This window comes from Cryptomeria japonica, chromosome 6 (genome assembly GCF_030272615.1).
Source record: "Cryptomeria japonica chromosome 6, Sugi_1.0, whole genome shotgun sequence".
Lineage (NCBI taxonomy): Eukaryota > Viridiplantae > Streptophyta > Pinopsida > Cupressales > Cupressaceae > Cryptomeria > Cryptomeria japonica.
The window spans coordinates 610,882,130-610,910,115 of NC_081410.1; the positions used below are offsets into that span (position 1 = coordinate 610,882,130).

Below are 27,986 nucleotides of genomic sequence, written 5' to 3' on the forward strand. Positions count from 1 at the left end.
TACATAAAATATTTGTAAGGGAAAATGGTCAGCGTCTTTGACAGAGTCCCGGGAGATCTGAAATCTATTTAGGAATATATTTTTGTCCCAATGCTGTATAGATATCTATATATACTAATCTGCTGAGGAATTGATTCCCAAGCAGATCTAAAATCCATTCAATGGAAGGGCAATGGGTGATTTGGCTTTCAGCGCTGGTAAGCAGTGTGCTCGCTTATTTCTTAGTAGATTTAATGGGGAAAAGAAAGAAGAAGAGCAGAGCAAATCTTCCTCCTGGACCTCCTGGCTGGCCCATCGTGGGAAACCTTCTCCAGCTGGGGAAAAAACCCAATGAATCTCTGTGGGCTCTTTCTCAGCAATACGGTCCTCTCATGACTCTCTCTCTCGGCATGAAAACTGCTGTGGTGGTTTCATCCTCTGAAATGGCAAAAGAGGTCCTCAAAATCCACGACCAGAATTTTGCAGGACGGATTATGATAGAAGCAGCAAAGGTGTTTTCTCACCATGAATCTTCAATTGCTTTTGCTCAGTATGGAGATTACTGGCGGAAGTTCAGACGCATTGCCACCACAGAGCTTTTCACTCCCACCAGACTCCAAGCGCTGCAACATCTCAGAAGAGATCAAGTCTCCGAGACGATTCGAATGGTCTTTGAGAAGAAGGGGACGAGTATGAATATTGCAGAGCTGGTGTACTACGAGGGTCTCAATCTCATGAGCAACGCCATTTTCAGTAAGAACTTGTTCGATCCCAAAAATCTAGAGTCTGCAGAATTGAGAAACACTTTTAGTGAAATGGTGAACTTGACCGGAAAACCCAACTTGGCCGACTTTTATCCGTTTCTGAAGTTGGTGGACCCTCAGGGAGTGTGCCGTCGTCTGACAGTCCATCATAAGCGACTACATGAGTACTTAGATGTATTCATACAAGATCGGTTGGAGGCGAGGAGGCAAGGGGTCGGTCTACCCAAGGAAAAGGACTTTCTCGACATTCTGCTCGATCTGACTGCCCATGATTTCACTCTGGTGAATATCAGGGCTTTACTCTTGGTGAGTCTTGTTCAACGCCTATTTTGACTCATTTTTTATTTAATAATATATTTTTATTATTATTGATGAGTCATTTCCTTATGATCATGTAGGAACTCTTGTCTGCTGGTAGTGATACTACTACTACAACAATTGAATGGGTTATGGTGGAACTAATTGCCAATCCTTACGTAATGAAAAAAGCGCAAAAGGAATTAGAAGAGGTAATTGGTCTCAATCGAAAAGTGGAAGAATCTGACATAGATCGTCTACCTTATCTCCATGCTATAGTGAAAGAAGTGTTTCGACTACACCCAGCACTTCCTTTGGCATTGCCCCATAGAGCAGACAACTCATGTGAGGTGGCAGGGTATATGATACCTAAGCATGCCATGGTGATTGTGAATCTGTGGGCAATTGGAAGAGATCCTAAAATTTGGAAAGAACCTTTAAAATTTATGCCAGAGAGGTTTTTTAATGGTGAGAATAGTAAGGTAAAGTATAAGGGACAAAATTTTGAGCTGATACCATTTGGAGCTGGAAGAAGAATATGCTTAGGACTTCCTTTGGCTCATCAAATGGTTCATTTTACTATTGCTTCCTTAATCCATTCCTTCAATTGGATGCTTCCAATAGGGATGAATTATAATAAGATAGACATGAGTGAGACATTTGGAATAGTATTAAAGAAGTCTAAAGAATTGCATGCAATCCCCACACCAAGATTACCAAATCATCTATACTAAAATAATATGTTAGTTCAATAAGGGTCAAAGAGGTTTACGATGAGTTTTTGGCTATGTAAATACCATTTACTAGCTCTTTTACCAAGTTTGATGTAAGTTTATGTTAACTGATATTATGAATCATTAAATAAATATTATGAAAGTGTTTAATGTCTCATGCTTATGTGCCTTGTATGCCTATTTGAATTTCTATTGGTACTAACATTATACTTATCGATGGTGTGTTTATTATCATTAATATAATTCATGCATTTAAATTTTTTTTTTGAAATTATTGTGTTCGGTTGTGTATTATGGGATGTATACATAATGACTTCTATTTTTAAACTATAATAGTGTTTTGGCTTCACTATTCACTATATTTGTTATGTGTCATTATGATGATGGTATTTTGTTCAACATTATGATTGGTGAACTTATTGATTTATGCATCTATGATATCTAAATCATGTTAACTTTAGATTATTTCAATTGAAGCAATTAATTGATAGTGTTTTATTGACATTACATCATGTTGGATTTTTATATTGTGCTTTAACTTAGTAATGTTTGGGTTCATTTATGGCCTAGGAGTTGAGTTCTTAACAGGAGAATCCTTGTTGAAGATACATAAAGAGTCTTGATTGTATATTAATCATATATTATAAATCATATGTTTGTACACTTCACAAGATACAATGTAGGTATGATCTACTATAAGATTATATTTTAATGTCCATTTAGTTCGTAGTAACCCGTTATACTTAACCCAAGAAAATTTTGACCATTTTTTTTTTTTTATAAATTTAATCATTTGTGTTTGATTCAATTGCATACTCTGGGCATCTATCCATTTGGATTAGGCATTCATCCATCCGGGATGAGCATCTAACCATACAGGTTAGGCATCTGTCCATACGGGACATGAGGTTTCATCTATCCAATACGGGATAGGCATCTACCCAAACAGGGTAGGCATCTATCCAACTTGGGATAGGAGGTGCTCTGGCCAAAGACTTAGACTCATCGGGACCATTCGGATCCTAAGTCACTCACTAAGAATTACACTCCTTTAATAGGTGTGCCCCGAGGTCACCGTCCTTAGGAGCAAGTAAAATAATATATTGCAAGCTTGAATTCCACCTTGAAATTTGGCCTAAAGCCTCGGGAAGTCAAGCGAATCCATACGGGATTCCTTTCGAGTATGCGTTGAATTACTTTTTATTTTATTACACTTATCTTTCAATTAGGATTCTTCGCAATCCATCTTCTTACCAAATCCTAGACCCCATCTCCAAACGCCTGAGTACTAGGAACAACTCTGTCCCTAGACTGCCTACATACCCGTTTTGGCACGGGTTCAAGGCGTATAGTATGTAGTTTTGTTTCTAATCTATGGTTTAATGTAAATTGTTTGGTGGGTACGCAACCCTTTCTAGGGTCAATGTCCCAGACAGTTTCTCTGTGGTTGCTACCCATGATGGTAGCATTTAAGCAAAGGCTCAAGGTGGCTTAATGCTTGTGGCCTAAAGCCACTAGGTCCTAATACCTATCATAAGCGTCACCTGACTCAATTGTCAATCGTCAACAACTCTTTGAGATTAAGCCAAGTTTATAAAAGTATTTCACTCAATCAACCATAAAGGGGTTTACTATGGTTTAACTAGCAGATGTAAATCATTTAAAGATTATCTTATTAGATTATCGATCCAAGGGGGATTACCCGCCCCTTGGATTTTAACTTCCAAGTGTCCCTTATTACTCCTCGACGATTTATAGGGATGATGCCAAAGATGTCATTAATGTAGCTTTATTAGGCGTTAGGTGCAGTAGTTCAACACGACGGCATTACCCATAAGCGTGACCTAGAGACACCATATATACCGAATGTTGCTAAGTTTTTTTGTTTCCAACTCCTCTTGTTTAGATTTTTTTTTTTAAGAGGTCCAACTATTATACTTTGGAAGATTAAAATAAACATCACTCTAGAATAATTTAAAGTTGAGACTATTTTGCAAGAATTAAATAATTAAAAGAAAATAACTCATGAGTTTAATTCTACATATAAAGGAAAGAGATTTACTTAAACGTAACAACTTAATACTACTAGGTGGTTAATATTCAAAAGAGAGAGTTATCATCTAGTTCTCGTAAATTGTAATAACACAACTAGTGAGGTAATAATGGCTCTAATTTGTAATTGTATGAAGCGATTAAATGTATAAAAGGTGTACATTGTCTAGCAACTAACAAAAAAATTGCCTCCATCAAGAATTACACTTCGTGTTAGCAAATCGAATATTATAATAATCAATACAATTTATATTCAAGTTCAACTACCTATACAAATCAAAGTTTTTTTTTTCTTTTTTAAATGTTAAAATTATAATCAATTAATTCCAATTAACTTTGATAATTTACTAATGCATTAAAATAATTACCATATGATTAGCTTGTAAACATGTAAAACTAATTTACTAATGTTAATTCCAATTAAGTTTGAAAATTTAATAGTACATAAAAATAAATACCATAATTAACATGTAAAAATAACCCACTTAGTTTATGTATTACTAATTAAATTTATTATTATTATTATTATTCTTTGTAAAAATTTATGGTACCACTTATAACCATAACTTATATTGTTTACTTTAACCTTCTAATCAGTTAATGTAAATCAAATTACATTATTAAAATTATATCAATATGAAAATCGAATTTATAATGGCAAAACGATTTGAAAATTAGTATTACAAATGCAGGAAAAATGAATTTCATAGTTATAAATATAAATGTCAAAGCAAATATTCAAACACCAAAATAGTCAGTTACTTTATTAAACCGCATGGCGAGGTAATTAGAAAATGAGTGGGGAGTGGGAAGTGGGCCCACGACCCCCCCACCCCCTCTCCCCCCCCAACTTCCCACATAAAAAGGCTTTCCAGTATAAAAGGATTCTTTTAAAATGGAAACAACGCGCCCTTTCTTTCCTTTTTTTTTTGAAAAGAAACATTTATATCAATGAATAACTCCCAATTAAAATTTATAATGTATTTCAATATATGATATTATTAACATATTCCTATTTTTTATATATATATATATATGATCTGATTTTTTTTATTTATTTTTTTTGATAAAAATGGACAAGCCACTAAACTTATTTATTATTCATAAATATGTTTACATCGGGTTCAAAAGAGGCATACCGACAGGAAAGAACCCGCAAGAAAACCTTTGGTTGTAGCCTTAAAAAAAAAACTAAACACTACCCTTACATCATTTGTTACATATCCAATATGATCCCCCAAACCCCTACATATGAAATTATACAAGGGTCCCATAGGACTTTTACAAAAAAACCAGTCTGCTGCCAAATAAAGGGCTGAATAACAAAATTCCATCAATATATCATGAAGGACCACCAAGGAGACAAGAAACAATAGTAATGTAGGAACTTCTACCAATTGAAACCAAAGAGAGCCTCCTTGGAAGATATGATACTGCCAGAAAACTCCAGCATAACAGCAGCCAAAAAAACCTTTGAATCTGCATCCAAAAACCATACCACCAACTCCAAGATAAAAACAATCAGATATGCAAAAACCAAGAACTATTGCTCTCCTCTAGAGGATCATGGGCTGAATTGGGAGGAGGAATAACCCTCAATGGAAGTGCCAAACAAGCAAGAGCGGTGAACAAAAAGCCCAAAGAAAGCAACGAGTGCAAGGCCTCAAAAACCACCCAAGCTTTATCCACATACTGATTAGGAACCAGATACAACAAAAAATCCATAGAAGCCCGTGTATCTTCCATGGTGTCACAAATCAACACCATTCTTAATTCATACAATAATTGACCAAACCAACCATTAACCATGAGCTCATGGCGAGGAAGAAACCCACCATAATAAAAAGACCCCACATCAAAATGATAATCAGCCAATGCAGAAGAAACCATATCCCAATTACATACTGTCGAAAAAATGAACGTGGAAACCAAGAGGCAGACCAAATCATCGTCAAGTAAAATATCATAACAGATTGTAACAAACCAAGACAAAAGCTTAGCATAAGAAATATGAGGCCAAATTTCCAGCCAACGGCACCTCAGAAGTTTGCGGAATTCAAAAGCCACCGCAGAGAAAACAAATTAAAGACCTTACCAAGCTTGTCACCATTATCCACGTTCTCATCCTCCGATACCCCAACTTCGAGCACCACTCTGTATATACTAGAGGCCATGGAAGATGACATTTGCAGAAAGAAGAAACTCCAGAAAAAACCACATAACCATAAAACCCAAAATGTTGCTTTTCTCATAATAAAACAAGATAACACATGAAAGTATTAATGAAAAACCCACCATCAACTTACCATAATAATAAGAACAGATATGCAAAATATCCATTGCAAACTTCCATGATTTGAACTTTTCACAGGGGTTAACAACCCTGAAAACTGACAAACATAAATGAAAATCAAGAAGGAGAGGACACCACCACCAAAACAAATGATCACCGCATAATACCAAATCTGTCATGGCCGAAAACTCACACAGTGCGAACATTGATGCAGTACCAATCCTCAACAAATAATAATAACCCAAGATCGTACCGCACATTAAAAAGTAACACACATACCACAAACCTATGAAGGATCGAAAATAAAAGACATTCAAACTCACAAGCCACCACCCTTGAATATATCATGATCAACCATGTCCTCACCCTATAAATGGCATTATATATGACAGATACAGAAGTATGGTTTCTACATCAGATATAAGGCACATACAAAGTCATCCATAAAGTGAAAAAGAAGATGAACCTGACCAATCAAGGAGGGTGGGCAACCAATCAGCCAAAAAGAAAAGAACTTTGAACACCTTTCCAAACTATCGAAGGAATTTCAGATGAATTAACCAACCAGAAATGAGCTTTACTTTCAATGGCAAGATTTGCCAGGAAATCAGTCACTCTGTTAATTTCCCTATAGCAATGACATATTAGGAAAGAATCAAAAGCATCTAATTTCTATAAAATTTGATCCAGCAAATACTGCAACTTCCAACAATTAGATTTCTTCTTCATAACACTCTGAATAATAACCATTGAATCACCTTCAATTACTGTGTTCTTGATCTTTAGAGAAATTGTCATATCCAACCCTAAAGACAAAGCTTGAAACTCAGCAAAATTGTTAGTGATATAACCAAGATCATGGCATTTAGCAAGAATGAGATGCGCATTATGATCAAAGATAGCCATCCCCACCCCTGCCTTCCCAGGGTTTCCCTGGGAGGCACCATCAAAATTAAGTTTAAAGTGACCCCAAGGCGAAGGTTTCCATTTGGTCAGTGCCCGCTTCGCAAGAGAATTATAACTCTTGGAGATTGAGCCATGAGAAGGTAAAGTCGAGAGGGCTCCCCAAACCCTGGTAATCCTACTATCCCAATGCAAGAAAGAAGATTGACTTCCCAAGTTCTTATAGATATAAGACAAAGCAACCTCCGAAATCGAGGCTTCTATTTTATGCAAAACCTCTGATACTAAGGAAGTAACCTTCTTAAAAATCATTTTATTCTGTTCCAGCCAAATATTCCAAATGATAATAGATTAAGAGATAACCCAAAGACATGCACAAAAAGAAGAAGAAAACATGAGAGGGTGGGAATGAAAATGAGAGGCAAGGTCCTTGCCTATAACATCAGATAAGCCCAATTTACTAAGCAGCCAATTCCAACAATCATAAGCAAAATCACAATGGAGAAACAGATGTGAGGAGGACTCCAGGTTCTTATTACAAAGAACACAAGGAAAAGCCACAGTAATGCCTAATCTATCCAACGGCATGCCTATAAGAACTCTATCCTAGACAGCCAACCAAGCAAAAAAACCAGCCTTGGGTAAACAAGTTGAATGCCAGAACAACTTATAGGGCCAATAAGAGCCAAAAGTTGTAGATAAAAGGGAAATATATCCTCCCTTAATAGAATATTTACCAGAAGCATTCCCAGTCCAAATAAATTCATCTTCAGAGTGCGAGAAAGTAATAAATGTTTCACTCAAAATCTTAACAAACTCTTCTTTCAAATGCAAATCCACATCAAGGAAGTCAATCGACTTCCATTTAACTAACTTCAAAGGACCATCCTGAACAATATCAAAATAATCTGCCACAAACACACCCCAAAGAGAGGTGATGAGACCAATCAAGGGAGACCAATCCCTAATACTAATCAAAGAACAATGTTTGTTCCATGATTCATCCCAGGGTATAGCTTTCCTTCCATTATGAACAACCCATGAGAGGCAGGGGATAATAACTGATCTACATTTGCATAAGAAATTCCAAATGACCGAACCAGAAGGTAAATTAGAGAATTTGAAAATACTCTCTTTGGGACCATTATTTAGATATTTGGCAAACATAATCTAATCCCAAAAAGAGGTAGGCTTCTCATACAATCTCCAAACCAATTTGGCCCCTAAGGCTAAATTTTGGGTCTCCAAATTATGAACCCCGATCCCCCTTGAAACCTATGGCAAGCAATTTTTCTCCCAAGCAACCAAAGGCAACCTCTTCTTGCCATCTTTATTATTATAGCAAAGAAAACATCAAAGAGTATCTTGCAAATTTACAACAACAGACTTGGGAGACTCTAAAACCGACATTAAATAAATTGGAATAGAACTCATAACAGATTTAATAAGTGTCAGTTTTCCAGCTGAAGTCAACCATTTGTGATTCCAAGAATGAATTCTTTTTGAAATGGCCGAAGTTACCTTATCCCAAAATCCAAGCCTATCTTGCTTAACAAAAAAGGGAATCCCAAGATAGGAACAGGGCAAGTTACCAATCTGAAAACCCCAGAAGGAATGCAACCTCTGCCGCACCAACAGTGATGTATTAAGAAAGAAGATTTTAGACTTATCAATATTGACTTTTTAACCTGAAAACAAGGCATATTCTTGAATAACACTTGAGATAATCTTAGCCTCTGACAGAGAATAATGCCCAAACAACAGGGTATCATTAGCAAAGAGGCAATGAGAGATAGCTTGAGGAAAATTCAAAAACCTAATACATCACCAAGAGCCCTGTGATCTAGCAGCCCTGATAGCCCAACTAAAGGATTCAACAAGCAGAATAAACAAAAAAGGAGAAAGGGGATCTCCTTGCCTCAAACCTCTGGAAGAGGAGAAGAAACCACAGGGAGAACCATTGAGGATTACTGAAAATCTAGCAGAAGACATACAAGAGCGAATCCATTTTACCCAAGCGTACGAAAAACCCAAACTCAACAACACTTTACACAAAGCATGTCATTCTACTCTATCACAAGCCTTCATCATATCAAGCTTAAGAATCATAGTCAAAGACCTCTGGGAGGAGATAGAATGCAACAACTGATGCGCTACAATAGCTCCTTCCGCAGTTTCCCTCCCTAGAACAAAACCCCCTTGCTCCAAGGAAATAAGCTATCTCTCCTTCGAATATCATTTGGAACATATGGTTAGAAAGAAACAATAGGATTTTAAGAAAGTTATCAGCTTCGCTCTCTGACATTTTAGTCAAGATAGAGGCTTCTATCTCAAAGGTGGATTTGTCATACATTCATAAGAATTTGGAAAATTTGACATCCTTCTCTCATTGGGATGGCAGGATTACAAGGACATGGAAATCTCTCTCTGCCATCCCTTCTCATGGGTCTGTTGAAAAAGGTCTGGTTACTAGTAATAAGAGACGTGCTGCTAGATGGGATCCTCCTCCTTTGGGCCATTTCAAGCTTGATTTTGATGGTGCTTCTAGGGGTAACCCGGGATTGGCTGGGGCTGGTATGGCTATTTTTTACTGTTTTAATAGTTGCGCAATGTCATGCCCTTGGTTCCTAGTCAAACAATTTTGCTGAATGCCAAGCTTTGTCACTTGGGATTGATTTGGCTATTTCTTTAGGGATTAAAAATCTATTGATTCAGGGGGATTCGATGGTCATCATTCAGAGTGTTATGAGTTGTAAGAGTAATTGTTGGCACTTGAAGTACATTTTAGATCATATTTTGGAGAAATTATCCTTCTTTGATACATTCTCATTATCTCATTGTTTTAGAGAGTTGAATAGGCTGGCAGATTTTCTGGCTAACATGGCAATTGACACCGGTGCTCAACTTAAGATTGTGGAGGTAAGTGATATTCCTCAAGACATTTTTCTTAGGTATTTGATCTAATCCTAAGGTTTTAAGGTGATTGTTTTGGGCTACTTCTTTCCATTATCTCTTGAGGTATTCATATTATCCTCTACTCTGATCAGATTGTATTTGTACCACATGTGTAGATAGGAGGATGATAGGCTCTATTATGTTTCTATTTACATATGGTGTATTCTTACAATTCTACATTTGGGCTAGATGTTGATGTTTATATCTCATGAGGTGTGGTTAGCAGGTAAACTACAGTTTGCAAATCATTCTAAAGATCAATTTATATTTTGTTGAGGTATGGGTTCTTGGGTATTTGATCTAACCTATGGGTTTATGGTAATTCATTTCAATTTATCTGTTTCTATTATCTCTTGAGGTACTCGTGTTATCCTTTACTCTAATCAAATTTTATTTGCACCACATGTGTAGATAGGAGGATGATAGGATATATTATGCTATTATTTACATATGGTATGTTCTTAAAATTTTCTTATGGGCTAGATGATGCGGTGTGTATCCCATGAGGTATGGTTAGCAGGTAATTTGCAGTTTTTGTCGAATATGCATGTTATTATAAAGATAAATTGAAATACTATTGAGGTAAGGGATATTCCTCAAGGCTATGTGTAAGGCAATAGGATGCCTTGTATAGGCCCTCTATTTTATATAGAAAGCACATTTTTACTTTGTGTATCAGTCATTTATAGGGTGGTTGTGTTTTGAGCAGTTTTTTGTTTTCAGTCCTTCATAGGTTGTGGCATGCTTGTAACTTTTTAATGTGCAGTATGTTCCTAGGCTTTTATTACTTGTTAAAGTATTTGTACTATATTTTTGGCCGCCTTGTGTGTGTTCTCGGCCTCGACAGAATTGGTTTTATGTGATAATCATTGTTGAGGGTGGTGTCCTCTCTTGCTTGATATTCATTTATGGATGTCAGTTGACGGGTTGTTAATCCATGTGAAATGTTCAAATCAAGTAAGGTTGCAATGGATATTTTGCATTGCCATTATGGGAAGTTAAGGGCGGTTTTCTCATTTATATTATCTTGTCAAGCAGCTTTTTATGTTTATGTTTATGTGGCTTTTTTGGAGCTCTTCCTCCTACAAATGTCTTCTTCTCTATCTATTGGGGCATACAGAGTGGTTTTAGAAGCCTGAATAGTGGAAGAAGAAAATGAGGACAATTTTGTCAAGCTTGGTAAGGTCTTTAATTTGTTTACTCCTGCGGTGGATTTTGGATTCTATAGGCTTATGGGGTGTCAATGGCTCGAAGTTTGCCCTCAGGTTTCTTATGTTGAGCTTTTCTCTCGCTTTGTTACTATTTGTTATGATGTTTTACTTGATGAGGATTTGGTCCGCCTCTTGGTTTCTACGTTTATTTTTTCGACGGTATGTAATTGGGCCTCGGTTTCTCCTGCATTGGCTGATTGTCATTTTGATATGGGGTCTTTTTACTACGATGGCTCTCTTCCTCGTCACGAGCTTATGGTTAATGGTTGGTCTGGCCAATTATTGCATGAATTATGAATGGGATTGATATGTGATTCCATGGAAGACACTCGAGCCTCCATGGACTTTCTGTTGTATCTGGCTCCTCATCAGTGTGTGGATAAAGCTTGGGTTGTCTTTGAGACATTGCATTTGTTGATCACTCTAGGCTTTTTATTCTCTGCTCCTACTTGTTTGGCTTTTCCTCTAAGGGTTATTCCTCCTTCGGTCTCAGCTCATGAACCTCCAGAGGAGAGCACTAGCTCTTGGTTTTTGGATATCTGACTGCTTTTTGGAGTTGGTGGAATGGTTTTTGTTGTTGCAGATTGGGAGGTTCTTTGGCTTCTATTAGGCTCAGATGGCTATCTATGGCTTTGGCAGGAACTTATACATCTGTAGTATCTCCCTGGTGGTCCTTCATGGCATTTTTGTTCAGCCCTTCATTTGGTGGCAGTCTGGTTTTTTGTAATTGTCCTATGGGACCCTTGTAAAAAATTTAAAGGTAGGGGGTTGGGGGATCTGTCTGGACAGCAACAAATGATGTAAGGGTAGTGCCTAGTTTTATTTTTTTGAAGGCTACAAACGGAGGTTTTCTTGCGGGTTCTTTCCTGCCAGTATGCCTTTTTTGAACCCGATGTAAACATTTTATTAATAATATATAAGTTTAGTGGATTTTCCACTTTTACCAAATAAAAAATAAAAAATTGATTAACTATTTTATAGGGATTTGATTCACACCGTTTGAATTAAATAAAGTAAAAATTTAAATATTTCTATTAAAAAATAAACCGTATCTTTTATAATTATAATTTTGTATCATGTTTTTGAAATTGTTCTATTTTTTATTAAAAAAATCTAATCATTTTAATAAATATAATATAATTTTATAATATTTAATCATAAATTTAGATTATTTTCATTCAATCATTAAAAATATCTATTTTCACTTTATTGTTTATATTATATAATTTTATGATTATTAATAAAAAAAAAAAAAAATTATTTTGATAAAAGTGGATTTACCACTAAATTATATTAATATTTTAATCTTTTACATGGTGTCTGGTTCAACAAGCAATGGAGGGAGTGAGCCAGTAAGAAAACCCTCCAGTATTGCTCCAAAAAACTTAAGGCCTACCTACCCATTACAAAGAGGCCTCGTGGGCATAATCCAAAATACCCCTCCCCATATTACATAGCATTTCCATTAGATACAAAAGAAGTTGCCATAAAAGGCATACAAAAAGATATCAGATGCATAATCATCATTTCAGCACACTGTGAAGAACACCGCAATAATGGCATAGAAGAACAACTGCCAATTACAACATCAGAACAACAAAAAATGAAGATCCTCGAACCACCCTTGGCTACACAGAACAATTCTCCAATCTATTTATTAGCATAAAACTCAAAAAAGGAAATGAAACCACTGTAAGAGAGCATGCCATAATGAAAACCGATATCAGATAGAGAATAACCCAAATAAGAAGGAGAGCAGGATGCTGAAATCCTGATGGAATCAACAAGAGGCCGAACCAAAAGAACCAAGCAAATGAAAGAAAAACAAGAAACCACTGCATATACCACAACACCTGCAGATTCCAAGATTCAAAACTCAACCACCACCTTCCAAGCTTCAAGAAAATCATTTGAATAAAGCAGCTTACACTCCCACCCAAAATCCTCATCTTAGAACGTATGAGAATGACAACCCCTGGAAGGATAGAAGCACCAAGAGGAAAGAATGTTAAGATCAAAGATATAACAAACTCATATATATCGCAAACCAAATGAAGGAAGACATCATAACAAATATAACGTGAAGCGATGCTAGAAATCTCACAAAAGTTGAGATAAACAACTCGCACAATCATGATTACCAAAAAAAATAATATAATCTTAAACTAATAATTAATAATTAAATTTAAGATTAATTTTATTATTATAATTATAATTATATAAATTTCTATATCAACAACTATGAACCAAAATACTAAATACTATTATCAATTGATCAATTTCTATATCACTGTGTATTTAAAAAATATTAAATAATATCATTAATTCATCAATATCTATTAAACAGTTATTAAATATTACCATCATTTATCAATTTGTATATCAATATTAATTAAAAAAATACTAAATACTACCATCAAGTTATCAATACCTATTAAAAAATGTAGACACCTAAAATTAACATTTGATTAATTTAAGCCTATCAACATAATTAATTAACTTTATTGTGTTATCCTTATTCCTCTCAGAATCAATTAAATCTAATTTGATTAATCTTGTCACTATAGTCCAATAATTAATTTATCAAGTAAATTAATTTCTCCTATTCTTCTAAAGTCCTCTCAATAATTATTTCTTCTAAAACCCACTCAGTTAATTAATTCTAATTAATTAACCTAGTCATGTGATTCCTACAAATCACTTTTCTTAATCCCACTTGACCTAATTAATCCTCCTTGAATCTCTCATAATCATGATTATCATTATTCTCCAATTTTTTAATTCCCACTCATGTCACATTAAACTTTTAATCTCTCGAAGAAATTCAAATTTCTTTGAATCCCTCAATGCATCCTTATTTTGAAATTTTTAATTCCTCAAGTTTGAAATTCAAATTTCTCCATCCTTTATTCCTCTATTTCCTATCCATATCCATCCACTTAATCCATCTATACTAATAATAACCCCCTCCTATCCAAACAAATCCCTCATCCATCTATCCACTTACCAATCCTTGGTTCTCCCTTGTCATTGGTTCCATTCAATCAAATCCTATCCACCGATCCACCCCATCCAATCCAATTTATAATCCAATCCTACATTATCCAATCATCTCTTCCAATTCAATCATTAATCCCATCCTCAATCCAATCATATTCATTCATCCATCCCCCTTTTCATCCTATCTAATCATTTATCCTCCTTCCAATCCTATCCAATCCATCAAACTGAGCTTTCCCCATCTACCTGAGCTCGCACTAACTTGTGCCAAATCCAAGCACTCATCCATACTACGTTAATCAAATCCAAGCAACAATCCTCTCATCTATAGATCTTGCACATCCAACTTGTCTTTTGTCATTCATCAATCAATCCATCACCTGCCCATCGGGATATATCCTTCCCTAGTCCGGCAGTTTATCCAAATCCATATCCTACTCTTGGCAAGAGAAATCAGTTGGTCATGTGCATGTTGTTTGCATGCTTGAGCTTTTCGCTTTGTTTTCATCTTGTGTCCCAGGACTATACTTGTTCAGGACTGCCTTGATCATCCTATATCTTGGTATGTCTTGGATGGTGTATAATGGGGCATAGTTTTCATGGCATGGTGTGTTCGAAGGTCTTCCTTGTATGAACCGACAACCCTGCATTAGTGTTTATCAACACTTGCATGATTGTGTGCAAGGAATTCCTGTTTGACTGAGCATCAGTCCATGCCTCGGATCTTCATATCATCCTAGTTCTTATAATCAGTGGTGTAGACTATCCATGGCAATATCAAATCTAGGTTTGCTCTCTATACTTGCTCAACAAGAAATCCAATCCATCTATCATTTCTTTGTCTCATTTCATTCACAACACTCCAACTCATCCTACTTCCCTCTTTCATTATCTTCATCCTTTCATCACTTATTCTTCTAATTCCTTTTCGAGAGCACACCTGTGTTCTTCGAACCCGCATGTCCTCTCGAGGGGGCATACCACTGCTTCCTCGTCATCCTTCCCCCTCCTCATTCTTCCTCATCTTATGACTGGGGCATCGTGCTACTAGTCCTTATCCTTTTCTTCCACTATGTTTTATTCTTCTTTGATATCACGTCATTTCACGATGCTATATCAAAGAGGGGCAAAATGTAGACACCTAAAATTAACATTTGATTAATTTAAGCCTATCAACATAATTAATTAACTTAATTGTGTTATCCTTATTCCTCTCAGAATCAATTAAATCTAATTTGATTAATCCTGTCACTATAGTCCAATAGTTAATTTATCAAATAAATTAATTTCTCATATTCTTCTAAAGTCCTCTCAATAATTATTTCCTCTAAAACCCACTCAGTTAATTAATTCTAATTAATTGACCTAGTCATGTGATTCCTACAAATCACTTTTCCTAATCCCACTCAGCCTAATTAATCCTCCTTGAATCTCTCATAATCATGATTATCATCATTCTCCAATTTTTTAATTCCCACTCATGTCACATCAAACTTTGAATCTCTCAAATAAATTCAAATTTCTTTGAATCCCTCAATGCATCCTTATTTTGGAATTTTTAATTCCTCAAGTTTGAAATTCAAATTTCTCTCCCCTTTTTCCAAAGGAATTTTATATTCCTATTTATTTTTCCAAGGCACCCTTGATCCATGCCTTCTATCCAAAATCAATCTCAACCCTTCATAATAAAATCAATCTTGGCCCTCCATTGGCCTTCTCCAATCTATAAATTGGAGCCAATTATCCTCACAAAATCCACTTCTCATGCATTGTTATGATGCCCTTTTCTCCTCTTCTCTCTCTAATCTTCTAATCCAAATCCTCTTATCCATCACTCAAATCCAATCCAATAATCCATTAGTCTTGTTAAGCAAAGGAGAGCATTTCACATCACAAGCAATCAAAGGAGCGCATCAAGTGGAGCATCATCAAAGGGCGCCTTCACTTCATCAAGCTCAATCTGAGGGAGAGGTAAAGATAGCAAGGTAAAAACCATTATTTTCAAATTTTTATGTGGTTTTGTGTATGCTTCATGTTCTTATGCTTTTAGTGTTTGATTTGTATGCTAACCACCACTAATCCACCTTGCTCATTTTTCCCCTCTTCAAAAAATACTAAATATTGTCATTAATTTATCAATTTCTTATCAATACCTATTGAGAAAAATAATTACGCCGAAGGCGTCTCTTTATTTGAGATGCACTAATTGATATGGGAAATCAACTGTTCACATTTATTTAGAGGCCTGCAAGACGATTGAAACGTTTGTAGCCATCGATTCTTTTCATTGATTTTTCACATTTTTTGATTGTTTTTCTCACTTTGTATTTTTTCATGGTTTTTGTCCACCTCTCACAATAATCTAAACATCTATTTGTTCAAATACCTTCACCGGCCACCAGTACATCGTATTACTTTATGCCAAATTTTTAATTTTTTTATACACGCGTTTTCCCTTGACGTGTTGTCATTTTAACCTTGTGAATTGATTGAAATTGCTGCCATAAAGAGATTGGTTTCGGTCCCTTTTTTTTCAAAGAATAGCACAATTAAAGTAAATTTTTTTTAAAAAATTACTATGTTGTGTATAAACTATTTTTGGAATTTGTGAATTAAAAAATCAAAGCCAGCACTATAAGAAAAATGAATTTGTATTTGTATGTTTTGCAAGGTAAGCATATATTGTCAATGTTGTTTTCTATAGAAGGACAAAGTCAAAAAAATCATCGAAATTATTGCTAATGTCTTTTTCAGCAGTTTTGTTGCTGATTTGTTTTTTAATACAATTTATATTTGATATAAGATAAAATAATAGTAATATAATATCAAATCATTAATAATTATTATAATATTTAATCTTTTTATCTTATTGTAATAAATTTATATAATAATAGTCTTCAGACATGTAGTGTCACAGTTTAAACACTTTGTTGGTAAAGCGGTCACCAAGGTTAAAAACCCTGCTAGGCCATTGTGCTTGCAGGCCTTGTGTCTTCGTTGGGCCATTGTGCTCATGGGTTTGAACAAGTGAAGTGTGGGGATGAGGTCCCCCTTTTGTGGCCTCACTGGTTCATAGCTCCAAGTCAAAAGTGTTTCAGGTGGAGTCAGAGGGCATGTCATGCCAATGTCACTGGTCACGTTAAAAAATTTACCAAGCATTAAATTAAAAAAAAATCATATAATAATAACAATCATACTAATTATAATATTGTTGTAGTTTATATAAATTACATTTTAAGGATATATAAAAAATTAGAAATATAATAATATAATAATAATGAAATAATATTATAATAAAAATTATAATAGAAGATAATAAAAATAATTAATGTAATATTAGTTACAATATCATAATGATAATATAATAAAAATAATATATTTTTTATTTTTTATTTTTTATTTTGATAAGTTCTACCATTATGGAGGGTAGAGCCCTCTATTAGCTTAAAAAGATTTACATAACAGATAAACCTGGCTGGATTACATAATCTGGATCGGTATACCCCCATCCTCCAAAATCTCCAATGGTCTCTATGTCGAGTCTCCCTGGTCCACCATCTCCTTATCAAAGAACCAAGACAGTGGAGGATCTAAACTTCCCAAGTTGATCTCATAGACTTGGTTGGCTACCATTAGCCAATATGGTTCTGCTGAAAACCCATCTCCAACTTTGAAACCCGCCTCATGCGATCTCCATACTTGCACTATTGGGACAAATAAATTCTTGAAAATGATCCTATCATGTGTGTGATCCCCCCCCGGGGGCTAGCTTCCAATATCCTCACCATCACCTGCATCGTCTACCCATCCTGTATTTTGAAAAGCCTTGGACATTGCTCCTCACAGGTCTCTTCATTATAGGAGCGGCCTATAGTTTCAAACGCCCTTTTAATTACCTCTTAGGGATGCTACTTCCATCTTCTGAATGGGAATCTGCTTGCTTCCTCTAAATACAGGCCCTACCCTATCCCTGAGTGAGGCTCGGCATCCAAAATCACACAACCTGAATTGAGATGTAGGATTTGAATGCTCTCAACCACAATTTAGCTATCATTGGGATCGTCCCCCGACTCCAATCAATTTCATTACAAATCGGTCAAAAAGCCTCGCTCAAAAACCTACCCTCTATCTACATCGCCAGCCCAGAAAGCGACAAAACAGAGGGCACAAATTCTGTGAAACCGACCTCCTAACCTATCCCACTCCTTGATAAATTTGTCTCCCCTTCCTTTATGAAGCAGTCACCAACAGATTTTTTTATTTCATGAAACTTGATTACATCCAACCAGTAACAATCGGGTTACAGCATATCGGCTCAAAGGCTTGGTAGAACATACAGAATGGGTCACAACCGGGACCTTGAATCTTGAGATCTATCTTCTACGCACAATCTAGCTACTTGATTCTATGATTTATTACATCCTAATGTACAATTACAATTATATATACTGATCCAAAGGATCCAGTCCCCAAAAGGGATCAAAACCCGAAGAAAAGGACCTAACGTGTAAAATAAACAAGGTCGGCCTCTGCCAAGAAATTCTTTCGAAAAATCCAAAGGATGAAATGTAGATCGCAGGAAAAGGTCAGCCACATGCCAAAGAACATCGAATCAACGCCTAAAGCTCTGCAAGCTTCAGAAGGGGTTCCAATAGATCACCAAAATAGGTCCAGGCAACCGATAACAAGAACTGTCAACCAGTAATAGGAAACTGTTAAGGAAACCGATAGCGATATCTTGCCGGAAAATGATCCAAATGCGATGCAGTATGGAAGCAAGAAAGATGATCAAGTCTTCAAGTAGAATCCAACTCCACATGATCCAGTGAGCCAAAACCGGGACACACAGAAAGAAAAGTTGAAACTGCAAATAGAAAGGAAAATATTTTTGGTTGATGCAAGATTGCTATGAATCGAGGATGCTCTTGCATCACTTTATGAGAATCTCGCTAAGACCCTGTGGTACATTCTCTAGATCCAACTCTATATCCTTAATATGGCCCTGTACTCCTTCATTGGCCAACCAATCGGCAGCCCTATTGTTATCCCTATAGGTATGAGTGATCTCGTAATCTGTAAGCATATTGAGCAACTCATATATCCTCGGGATCCACTGTTTGACTCTCCAATTTACAACTTGTCCCTTGGATATTGCATTAATCACAAAAGATGAATCACCTTCTACATCGACAAAGGAGAAACCATTATCCCTACAGAATCAACCCCCTTTTTAATCCCATCAACTCTGCCTCATTGTCGGTTGCAGATCCCATGAATCCATGAGCAACCGCAACACATTTACCAAGCCAATTTTTAATAATGGCCCCAAAACCTACCTCCCCCAAGTTGCCTTTAGCAGCCCCATCAAAGTTCAATTTGAGTCTTCTCGAAGTCGGTTTCTTCCAACACACCACCCTGTGATTTCCTCTTTTGGACTTCACAATATTTGTGTTCGTTGTAAGCCCATCCCATTTCTCCTCCATGGTCTTGTCCCCAATATGTATATTTCAAAACCTTCCTCCTTAGAATTCTACATCGCACCACTTCCACAATGGCCTCTCTCATTTTCCCAATTACCACTTCTAGTTGAGTTGACTCCTCACGAAACACTTTGCCATTTCTTTAATAAGAATAATATTATAATAATAAATTCTAATATTTACGCCAAAGGTGTCTCTTTATTTGAGATGCACTACCTGATATGGGAAATCAACAGTTCACATTTATTTAGAGGCCTGCAAGATGATTGAAATGTCTGTAGCCATCGATTTTTATTCATTTATTTTTCACATTTATCGATTCTTTTTCACTTCACATTTTTTGTCCACCTCTCACAATTATCGAAACATTCGTTTGTTTAAATACCTTCACACCACCAATACATGGTATTACTTTATGCCAAAAAAAAAATTATCTGATCCCGAGATATTGCAGCGCGCATTTTCCCTTGACATATTCTCGCTTTAACTGTGTGAATTGATTGAAACTGCAGCCATAAAGAGATTGGTTTCAGTCCTTTTTTTATTATTATTTTCAATGAATGGCACATTTGAAGCTATTTTTTTTAAAAAAATTACTATGTTGTGTTTAATCTATTTTTGCAATTTGTGAATTAAAAAATCAAAGTCAGTAAGAAAAATGAATTTATATTCGTGTGTTTTGCAAGGTAAGCATATATTATCTATGTCATTTTCTATAGATGGACAAAGTCAAAAAAATCATTGAAATTATTGTTGTTGTCATATTCAACACTTATGTTGTTGGTTTGTTTTTTAATACAATTTATATTTAATATAATATAAGATAAAATAATAGTAATATAATATCAATTCATTAATAATTATTATAATATTTATCTTGTTATCTTATTGTAATAAATTGATATAATTATAATATTGTTGTAATTTATATAGATTACATTTTAAAAATATATAAAAAATTAGAAATATAATAATATAATAATAATGAAATAATATTATAATAAAAATAATATTAGAAGATAATAAAATAAAAATGTAATATTAGTTACAATATCATAATATCGTAATGATAATATAATAAGAATAATATTATAATAATAAATAATAATATTTATAATATAATACAAATTTATTATAATATCATCATTAATTTTTTAATACGTACAATGTTTGATTTTATTTTAAATTATTTTATTATATTATTCAAATTTTTAGTTTATTATTAACATAATTATTAATTCTATTAAATTTTGAAATTCTCTCATTTTAACCCGATTTCTATCTCTATTATTTCCTCTCCACCCTCTCTCCATCCACATCTTTATTTCTATCTTTCTCTCTATCTGTCACCTATCTCGATCGCCTTATCACTCCCTACATCTCTATCTTCCCCCCTCCATTTTGCCCACATCTCTCTATCTCCTCCTCTTTCTATCCCTATCTCTATCACTCCCTCTTTTTGTATTTCTTGATTTCTCCTCTATCATCTTTAATTCTTTCCTTTACTACCCTTCCCTCCCTCTCTATCTATTTCTATATATATCTCTCTCCCTCTCCCTCTCTAGCTCCATATCTGTATCACTCTCTCACACGCACATACTCTCTCTCTCTCTCTCTCTCTCTAGACTTCTAAATCTATATCTCTTTTCCTCTCTATACATGTCCACATTTACTCTTCCATTTCTCACTCTATCTCTATTTCATTATCTCTCCATCTTTCTCCCTCTCTTTCCCTCTATATATCACTTCCTATCTTTGTCTTTATCTTCATATCTCTTACTCTTTTTATATTTATCTCTTACACCTCTATCTATCCCTCTCTTCTTTCGATCTTTGTCTCTCCATCATTATATGATTCTCTCTTCCATCTCTAACTATCCCTCTCCTTTCTCTCTCTTGATCTCTCCCTCTCCTTCTCTCCATATCTCTCTCCTCCATCTCTCTCTCTCTCTCTCTCTCTCTCTCTCTCTCTCTCTCTCTCTCTCTCTCTCTCACCCAATTCATTTTGTCATCATTTATATTTCTCACGGAATGAACCTCCCTGCATGCAACCCTGAGCATTACAAATTTTAGTGCTTTCATTTATTTATCTACCATTTCAAATTTTTTTAGCAACTTTTCTTGTTTCCTTCTCTTGTAAAAAGAAGTGATTTGGCTTGAGGGATCAATCACATGCAAATCTGTAGAGGCATGCAAGACAATACATTTGATATGGATCCCATCTAGAATAGGTTGAGTCATTGATCTTGGTAGTCAACCAATTCAGTCATGTTTGAATTCTTGTAAGCTGGTATAAAATTGATTTGAAGGTTTCTTCAAAACACACACATTGAACGGTACGTAAATATACCATAACATATAGACTCAGGATCAAGAGGACATTGTTGTATGAGCTATTATCATTTGCATACACATTTGATGTGTTGGTATGTGCCCAAGCTTGTTTGTTCACTCTTAACACATCCAAATTGATTTTGATCTTTAATGGAGCCTAAAGACATTGCCATTGACAAACAACCTATGACAGACATTTCTTCTTCTAACATATACGTTGCTCCTTGAAATAATCTCTATACAAAAACTTTGTTCGATAGTTATTAAAAGACTATAGACCAGTTAGTAGGAAGATTCTCAATTTAAAGGATACAAATGTTGTCTAATCGATTCAAAATAAAAAGTTGTTGAATCTCAATTATTCACAGATTAAAAATCTGTTTTATATATATATATATATCCAACGTCATATACAACACAAATGTATATAATAAATAGACCCAACAACTCCCCCCACTTGATCTTGACCTTTCATAACGATTCGACATATCCATTTTAATTTTTTATTGACAAAGGGCAAAGAATAACAGTCCAAAGCAGTAATATCTCCTAGACCGTGCCGTATTTTACATTGTATCGAGTTGTATTGTTTATCACATTTCACATGCATACACAAATGACAATGCCCGTTACCAAATATGACAAATTGATTCCACTTTTCTTGGAGGACAGTTTTGTCCGATTCCGTGAACGCTGTTCTTGGTATATTTAGGTCAACGATACTAAGTTACCGAATACATTTTTATATACACAAATCTTATCAGGAAAAATGGCGTCCTTTGATAGATCCCGATTTTTTGTCAGATTCCATCAAGAAATCATTTTAGGAAAATGATTTTTATACATAAAATATTTGTAAGGGAAAATGGTCAGCGTCTTTGACAGAGTCCCGGGAGATCTGAAATCTATTTAGGAATATATTTTTGTCCCAATGCTGTATAGATATCTATATATACTAATCTGCTGAGGAATTGATTCCCAAGCAGATCTAAAATCCATTCAATGGAAGGGCAATGGGTGATTTGGCTTTCAGCGCTGGTAAGCAGTGTGCTCGCTTATTTCTTAGTAGATTTAATGGGGAAAAGAAAGAAGAAGAGCAGAGCAAATCTTCCTCCTGGACCTCCTGGCTGGCCCATCGTGGGAAACCTTCTCCAGCTGGGGAAAAAACCCAATGAATCTCTGTGGGCTCTTTCTCAGCAATACGGTCCTCTCATGACTCTCTCTCTCGGCATGAAAACTGCTGTGGTGGTTTCATCCTCTGAAATGGCAAAAGAGGTCCTCAAAATCCACGACCAGAATTTTGCAGGACGGATTATGATAGAAGCAGCAAAGGTGTTTTCTCACCATGAATCTTCAATTGCTTTTGCTCAGTATGGAGATTACTGGCGGAAGTTCAGACGCATTGCCACCACAGAGCTTTTCACTCCCACCAGACTCCAAGCGCTGCAACATCTCAGAAGAGATCAAGTCTCCGAGACGATTCGAATGGTCTTTGAGAAGAAGGGGACGAGTATGAATATTGCAGAGCTGGTGTACTACGAGGGTCTCAATCTCATGAGCAACGCCATTTTCAGTAAGAACTTGTTCGATCCCAAAAATCTAGAGTCTGCAGAATTGAGAAACACTTTTAGTGAAATGGTGAACTTGACCGGAAAACCCAACTTGGCCGACTTTTATCCGTTTCTGAAGTTGGTGGACCCTCAGGGAGTGTGCCGTCGTCTGACAGTCCATCATAAGCGACTACATGAGTACTTAGATGTATTCATACAAGATCGGTTGGAGGCGAGGAGGCAAGGGGTCGGTCTACCCAAGGAAAAGGACTTTCTCGACATTCTGCTCGATCTGACTGCCCATGATTTCACTCTGGTGAATATCAGGGCTTTACTCTTGGTGAGTCTTGTTCAACGCCTATTTTGACTCATTTTTTATTTAATAATATATTTTTATTATTATTGATGAGTCATTTCCTTATGATCATGTAGGAACTCTTGTCTGCTGGTAGTGATACTACTACTACAACAATTGAATGGGTTATGGTGGAACTAATTGCCAATCCTTACGTAATGAAAAAAGCGCAAAAGGAATTAGAAGAGGTAATTGGTCTCAATCGAAAAGTGGAAGAATCTGACATAGATCGTCTACCTTATCTCCATGCTATAGTGAAAGAAGTGTTTCGACTACACCCAGCACTTCCTTTGGCATTGCCCCATAGAGCAGACAACTCATGTGAGGTGGCAGGGTATATGATACCTAAGCATGCCATGGTGATTGTGAATCTGTGGGCAATTGGAAGAGATCCTAAAATTTGGAAAGAACCTTTAAAATTTATGCCAGAGAGGTTTTTTAATGGTGAGAATAGTAAGGTAAAGTATAAGGGACAAAATTTTGAGCTGATACCATTTGGAGCTGGAAGAAGAATATGCTTAGGACTTCCTTTGGCTCATCAAATGGTTCATTTTACTATTGCTTCCTTAATCCATTCCTTCAATTGGATGCTTCCAATAGGGATGAATTATAATAAGATAGACATGAGTGAGACATTTGGAATAGTATTAAAGAAGTCTAAAGAATTGCATGCAATCCCCACACCAAGATTACCAAATCATCTATACTAAAATAATATGTTAGTTCAATAAGGGTCAAAGAGGTTTACGATGAGTTTTTGGCTATGTAAATACCATTTACTAGCTCTTTTACCAAGTTTGATGTAAGTTTATGTTAACTGATATTATGAATCATTAAATAAATATTATGAAAGTGTTTAATGTCTCATGCTTATGTGCCTTGTATGCCTATTTGAATTTCTATTGGTACTAACATTATACTTATCGATGGTGTGTTTATTATCATTAATATAATTCATGCATTTAAATTTTTTTTTTGAAATTATTGTGTTCGGTTGTGTATTATGGGATGTATACATAATGACTTCTATTTTTAAACTATAATAGTGTTTTGGCTTCACTATTCACTATATTTGTTATGTGTCATTATGATGATGGTATTTTGTTCAACATTATGATTGGTGAACTTATTGATTTATGCATCTATGATATCTAAATCATGTTAACTTTAGATTATTTCAATTGAAGCAATTAATTGATAGTGTTTTATTGACATTACATCATGTTGGATTTTTATATTGTGCTTTAACTTAGTAATGTTTGGGTTCATTTATGGCCTAGGAGTTGAGTTCTTAACAGGAGAATCCTTGTTGAAGATACATAAAGAGTCTTGATTGTATATTAATCATATATTATAAATCATATGTTTGTACACTTCACAAGATACAATGTAGGTATGATCTACTATAAGATTATATTTTAATGTCCATTTAGTTCGTAGTAACCCGTTATACTTAACCCAAGAAAATTTTGACCATTTTTTTTTTTTTATAAATTTAATCATTTGTGTTTGATTCAATTGCATACTCTGGGCATCTATCCATTTGGATTAGGCATTCATCCATCCGGGATGAGCATCTAACCATACAGGTTAGGCATCTGTCCATACGGGACATGAGGTTTCATCTATCCAATACGGGATAGGCATCTACCCAAACAGGGTAGGCATCTATCCAACTTGGGATAGGAGGTGCTCTGGCCAAAGACTTAGACTCATCGGGACCATTCGGATCCTAAGTCACTCACTAAGAATTACACTCCTTTAATAGGTGTGCCCCGAGGTCACCGTCCTTAGGAGCAAGTAAAATAATATATTGCAAGCTTGAATTCCACCTTGAAATTTGGCCTAAAGCCTCGGGAAGTCAAGCGAATCCATACGGGATTCCTTTCGAGTATGCGTTGAATTACTTTTTATTTTATTACACTTATCTTTCAATTAGGATTCTTCGCAATCCATCTTCTTACCAAATCCTAGACCCCATCCCCAAACGCCTGAGTACTAGGAACAACTCTGTCCCTAGACTGCCTACATACCCGTTTTGGCACGGGTTCAAGGCGTATAGTATGTAGTTTTGTTTCTAATCTATGGTTTAATGTAAATTGTTTGGTGGGTACGCAACCCTTTCTAGGGTCAATGTCCCAGACAGTTTCTCTGTGGTTGCTACCCATGATGGTAGCATTTAAGCAAAGGCTCAAGGTGGCTTAATGCTTGTGGCCTAAAGCCACTAGGTCCTAATACCTATCATAAGCGTCACCTGACTCAATTGTCAATCGTCAACAACTCTTTGAGATTAAGCCAAGTTTATAAAAGTATTTCACTCAATCAACCATAAAGGGGTTTACTATGGTTTAACTAGCAGATGTAAATCATTTAAAGATTATCTTATTAGATTATCGATCCAAGGGGGATTACCCGCCCCTTGGATTTTAACTTCCAAGTGTCCCTTATTACTCCTCGACGATTTATAGGGATGATGCCAAAGATGTCATTAATGTAGCTTTATTAGGCGTTAGGTGCAGTAGTTCAACACGACGGCATTACCCATAAGCGTGACCTAGAGACACCATATATACCGAATGTTGCTAAGTTTTTTTGTTTCCAACTCCTCTTGTTTAGATTTTTTTTTTTAAGAGGTCCAACTATTATACTTTGGAAGATTAAAATAAACATCACTCTAGAATAATTTAAAGTTGAGACTATTTTGCAAGAATTAAATAATTAAAAGAAAATAACTCATGAGTTTAATTCTACATATAAAGGAAAGAGATTTACTTAAACGTAACAACTTAATACTACTAGGTGGTTAATATTCAAAAGAGAGAGTTATCATCTAGTTCTCGTAAATTGTAATAACACAACTAGTGAGGTAATAATGGCTCTAATTTGTAATTGTATGAAGCGATTAAATGTATAAAAGGTGTACATTGTCTAGCAACTAACAAAAAAATTGCCTCCATCAAGAATTACACTTCGTGTTAGCAAATCGAATATTATAATAATCAATACAATTTATATTCAAGTTCAACTACCTATACAAATCAAAGTTTTTTTTTTCTTTTTTAAATGTTAAAATTATAATCAATTAATTCCAATTAACTTTGATAATTTACTAATGCATTAAAATAATTACCATATGATTAGCTTGTAAACATGTAAAACTAATTTACTAATGTTAATTCCAATTAAGTTTGAAAATTTAATAGTACATAAAAATAAATACCATAATTAACATGTAAAAATAACCCACTTAGTTTATGTATTACTAATTAAATTTATTATTATTATTATTATTCTTTGTAAAAATTTATGGTACCACTTATAACCATAACTTATATTGTTTACTTTAACCTTCTAATCAGTTAATGTAAATCAAATTACATTATTAAAATTATATCAATATGAAAATCGAATTTATAATGGCAAAACGATTTGAAAATTAGTATTACAAATGCAGGAAAAATGAATTTCATAGTTATAAATATAAATGTCAAAGCAAATATTCAAACACCAAAATAGTCAGTTACTTTATTAAACCGCATGGCGAGGTAATTAGAAAATGAGTGGGGAGTGGGAAGTGGGCCCACGACCCCCCCACCCCCTCTCCCCCCCCAACTTCCCACATAAAAAGGCTTTCCAGTATAAAAGGATTCTTTTAAAATGGAAACAACGCGCCCTTTCTTTCCTTTTTTTTTTGAAAAGAAACATTTATATCAATGAATAACTCCCAATTAAAATTTATAATGTATTTCAATATATGATATTATTAACATATTCCTATTTTTTATATATATATATATATGATCTGATTTTTTTTATTTATTTTTTTTGATAAAAATGGACAAGCCACTAAACTTATTTATTATTCATAAATATGTTTACATCGGGTTCAAAAGAGGCATACCGACAGGAAAGAACCCGCAAGAAAACCTTTGGTTGTAGCCTTAAAAAAAAAACTAAACACTACCCTTACATCATTTGTTACATATCCAATATGATCCCCCAAACCCCTACATATGAAATTATACAAGGGTCCCATAGGACTTTTACAAAAAAACCAGTCTGCTGCCAAATAAAGGGCT

At 35.1% G+C, this 27,986-nt stretch overlaps 2 protein-coding genes across 2 annotated transcripts; both read left to right on the forward strand.

The window, feature by feature from the left end:
* Positions 1 to 206: 206 nt before the first annotated feature.
* On the forward strand, positions 207 to 1,790 carry LOC131856007 (iridoid oxidase-like). Its single transcript, XM_059207064.1, has 2 exons — positions 207 to 1,049; positions 1,142 to 1,790. The coding sequence occupies exons 1-2, from the start codon at positions 234 to 236 to the stop codon at positions 1,772 to 1,774; spliced, it is 1,449 nt and encodes a 482-aa protein (XP_059063047.1). The 5' UTR covers positions 207 to 233; the 3' UTR covers positions 1,775 to 1,790.
* A 21,259-nt stretch (positions 1,791 to 23,049) lies between these two features.
* Positions 23,050 to 24,633, forward strand: LOC131037711 (iridoid oxidase-like). Its single transcript, XM_057969895.2, has 2 exons — positions 23,050 to 23,892; positions 23,985 to 24,633. Exons 1-2 carry the CDS (start codon positions 23,077 to 23,079, stop codon positions 24,615 to 24,617), a joined length of 1,449 nt encoding a protein of 482 aa, XP_057825878.2. The 5' UTR covers positions 23,050 to 23,076; the 3' UTR covers positions 24,618 to 24,633.
* Positions 24,634 to 27,986: the final 3,353 nt, after the last annotated feature.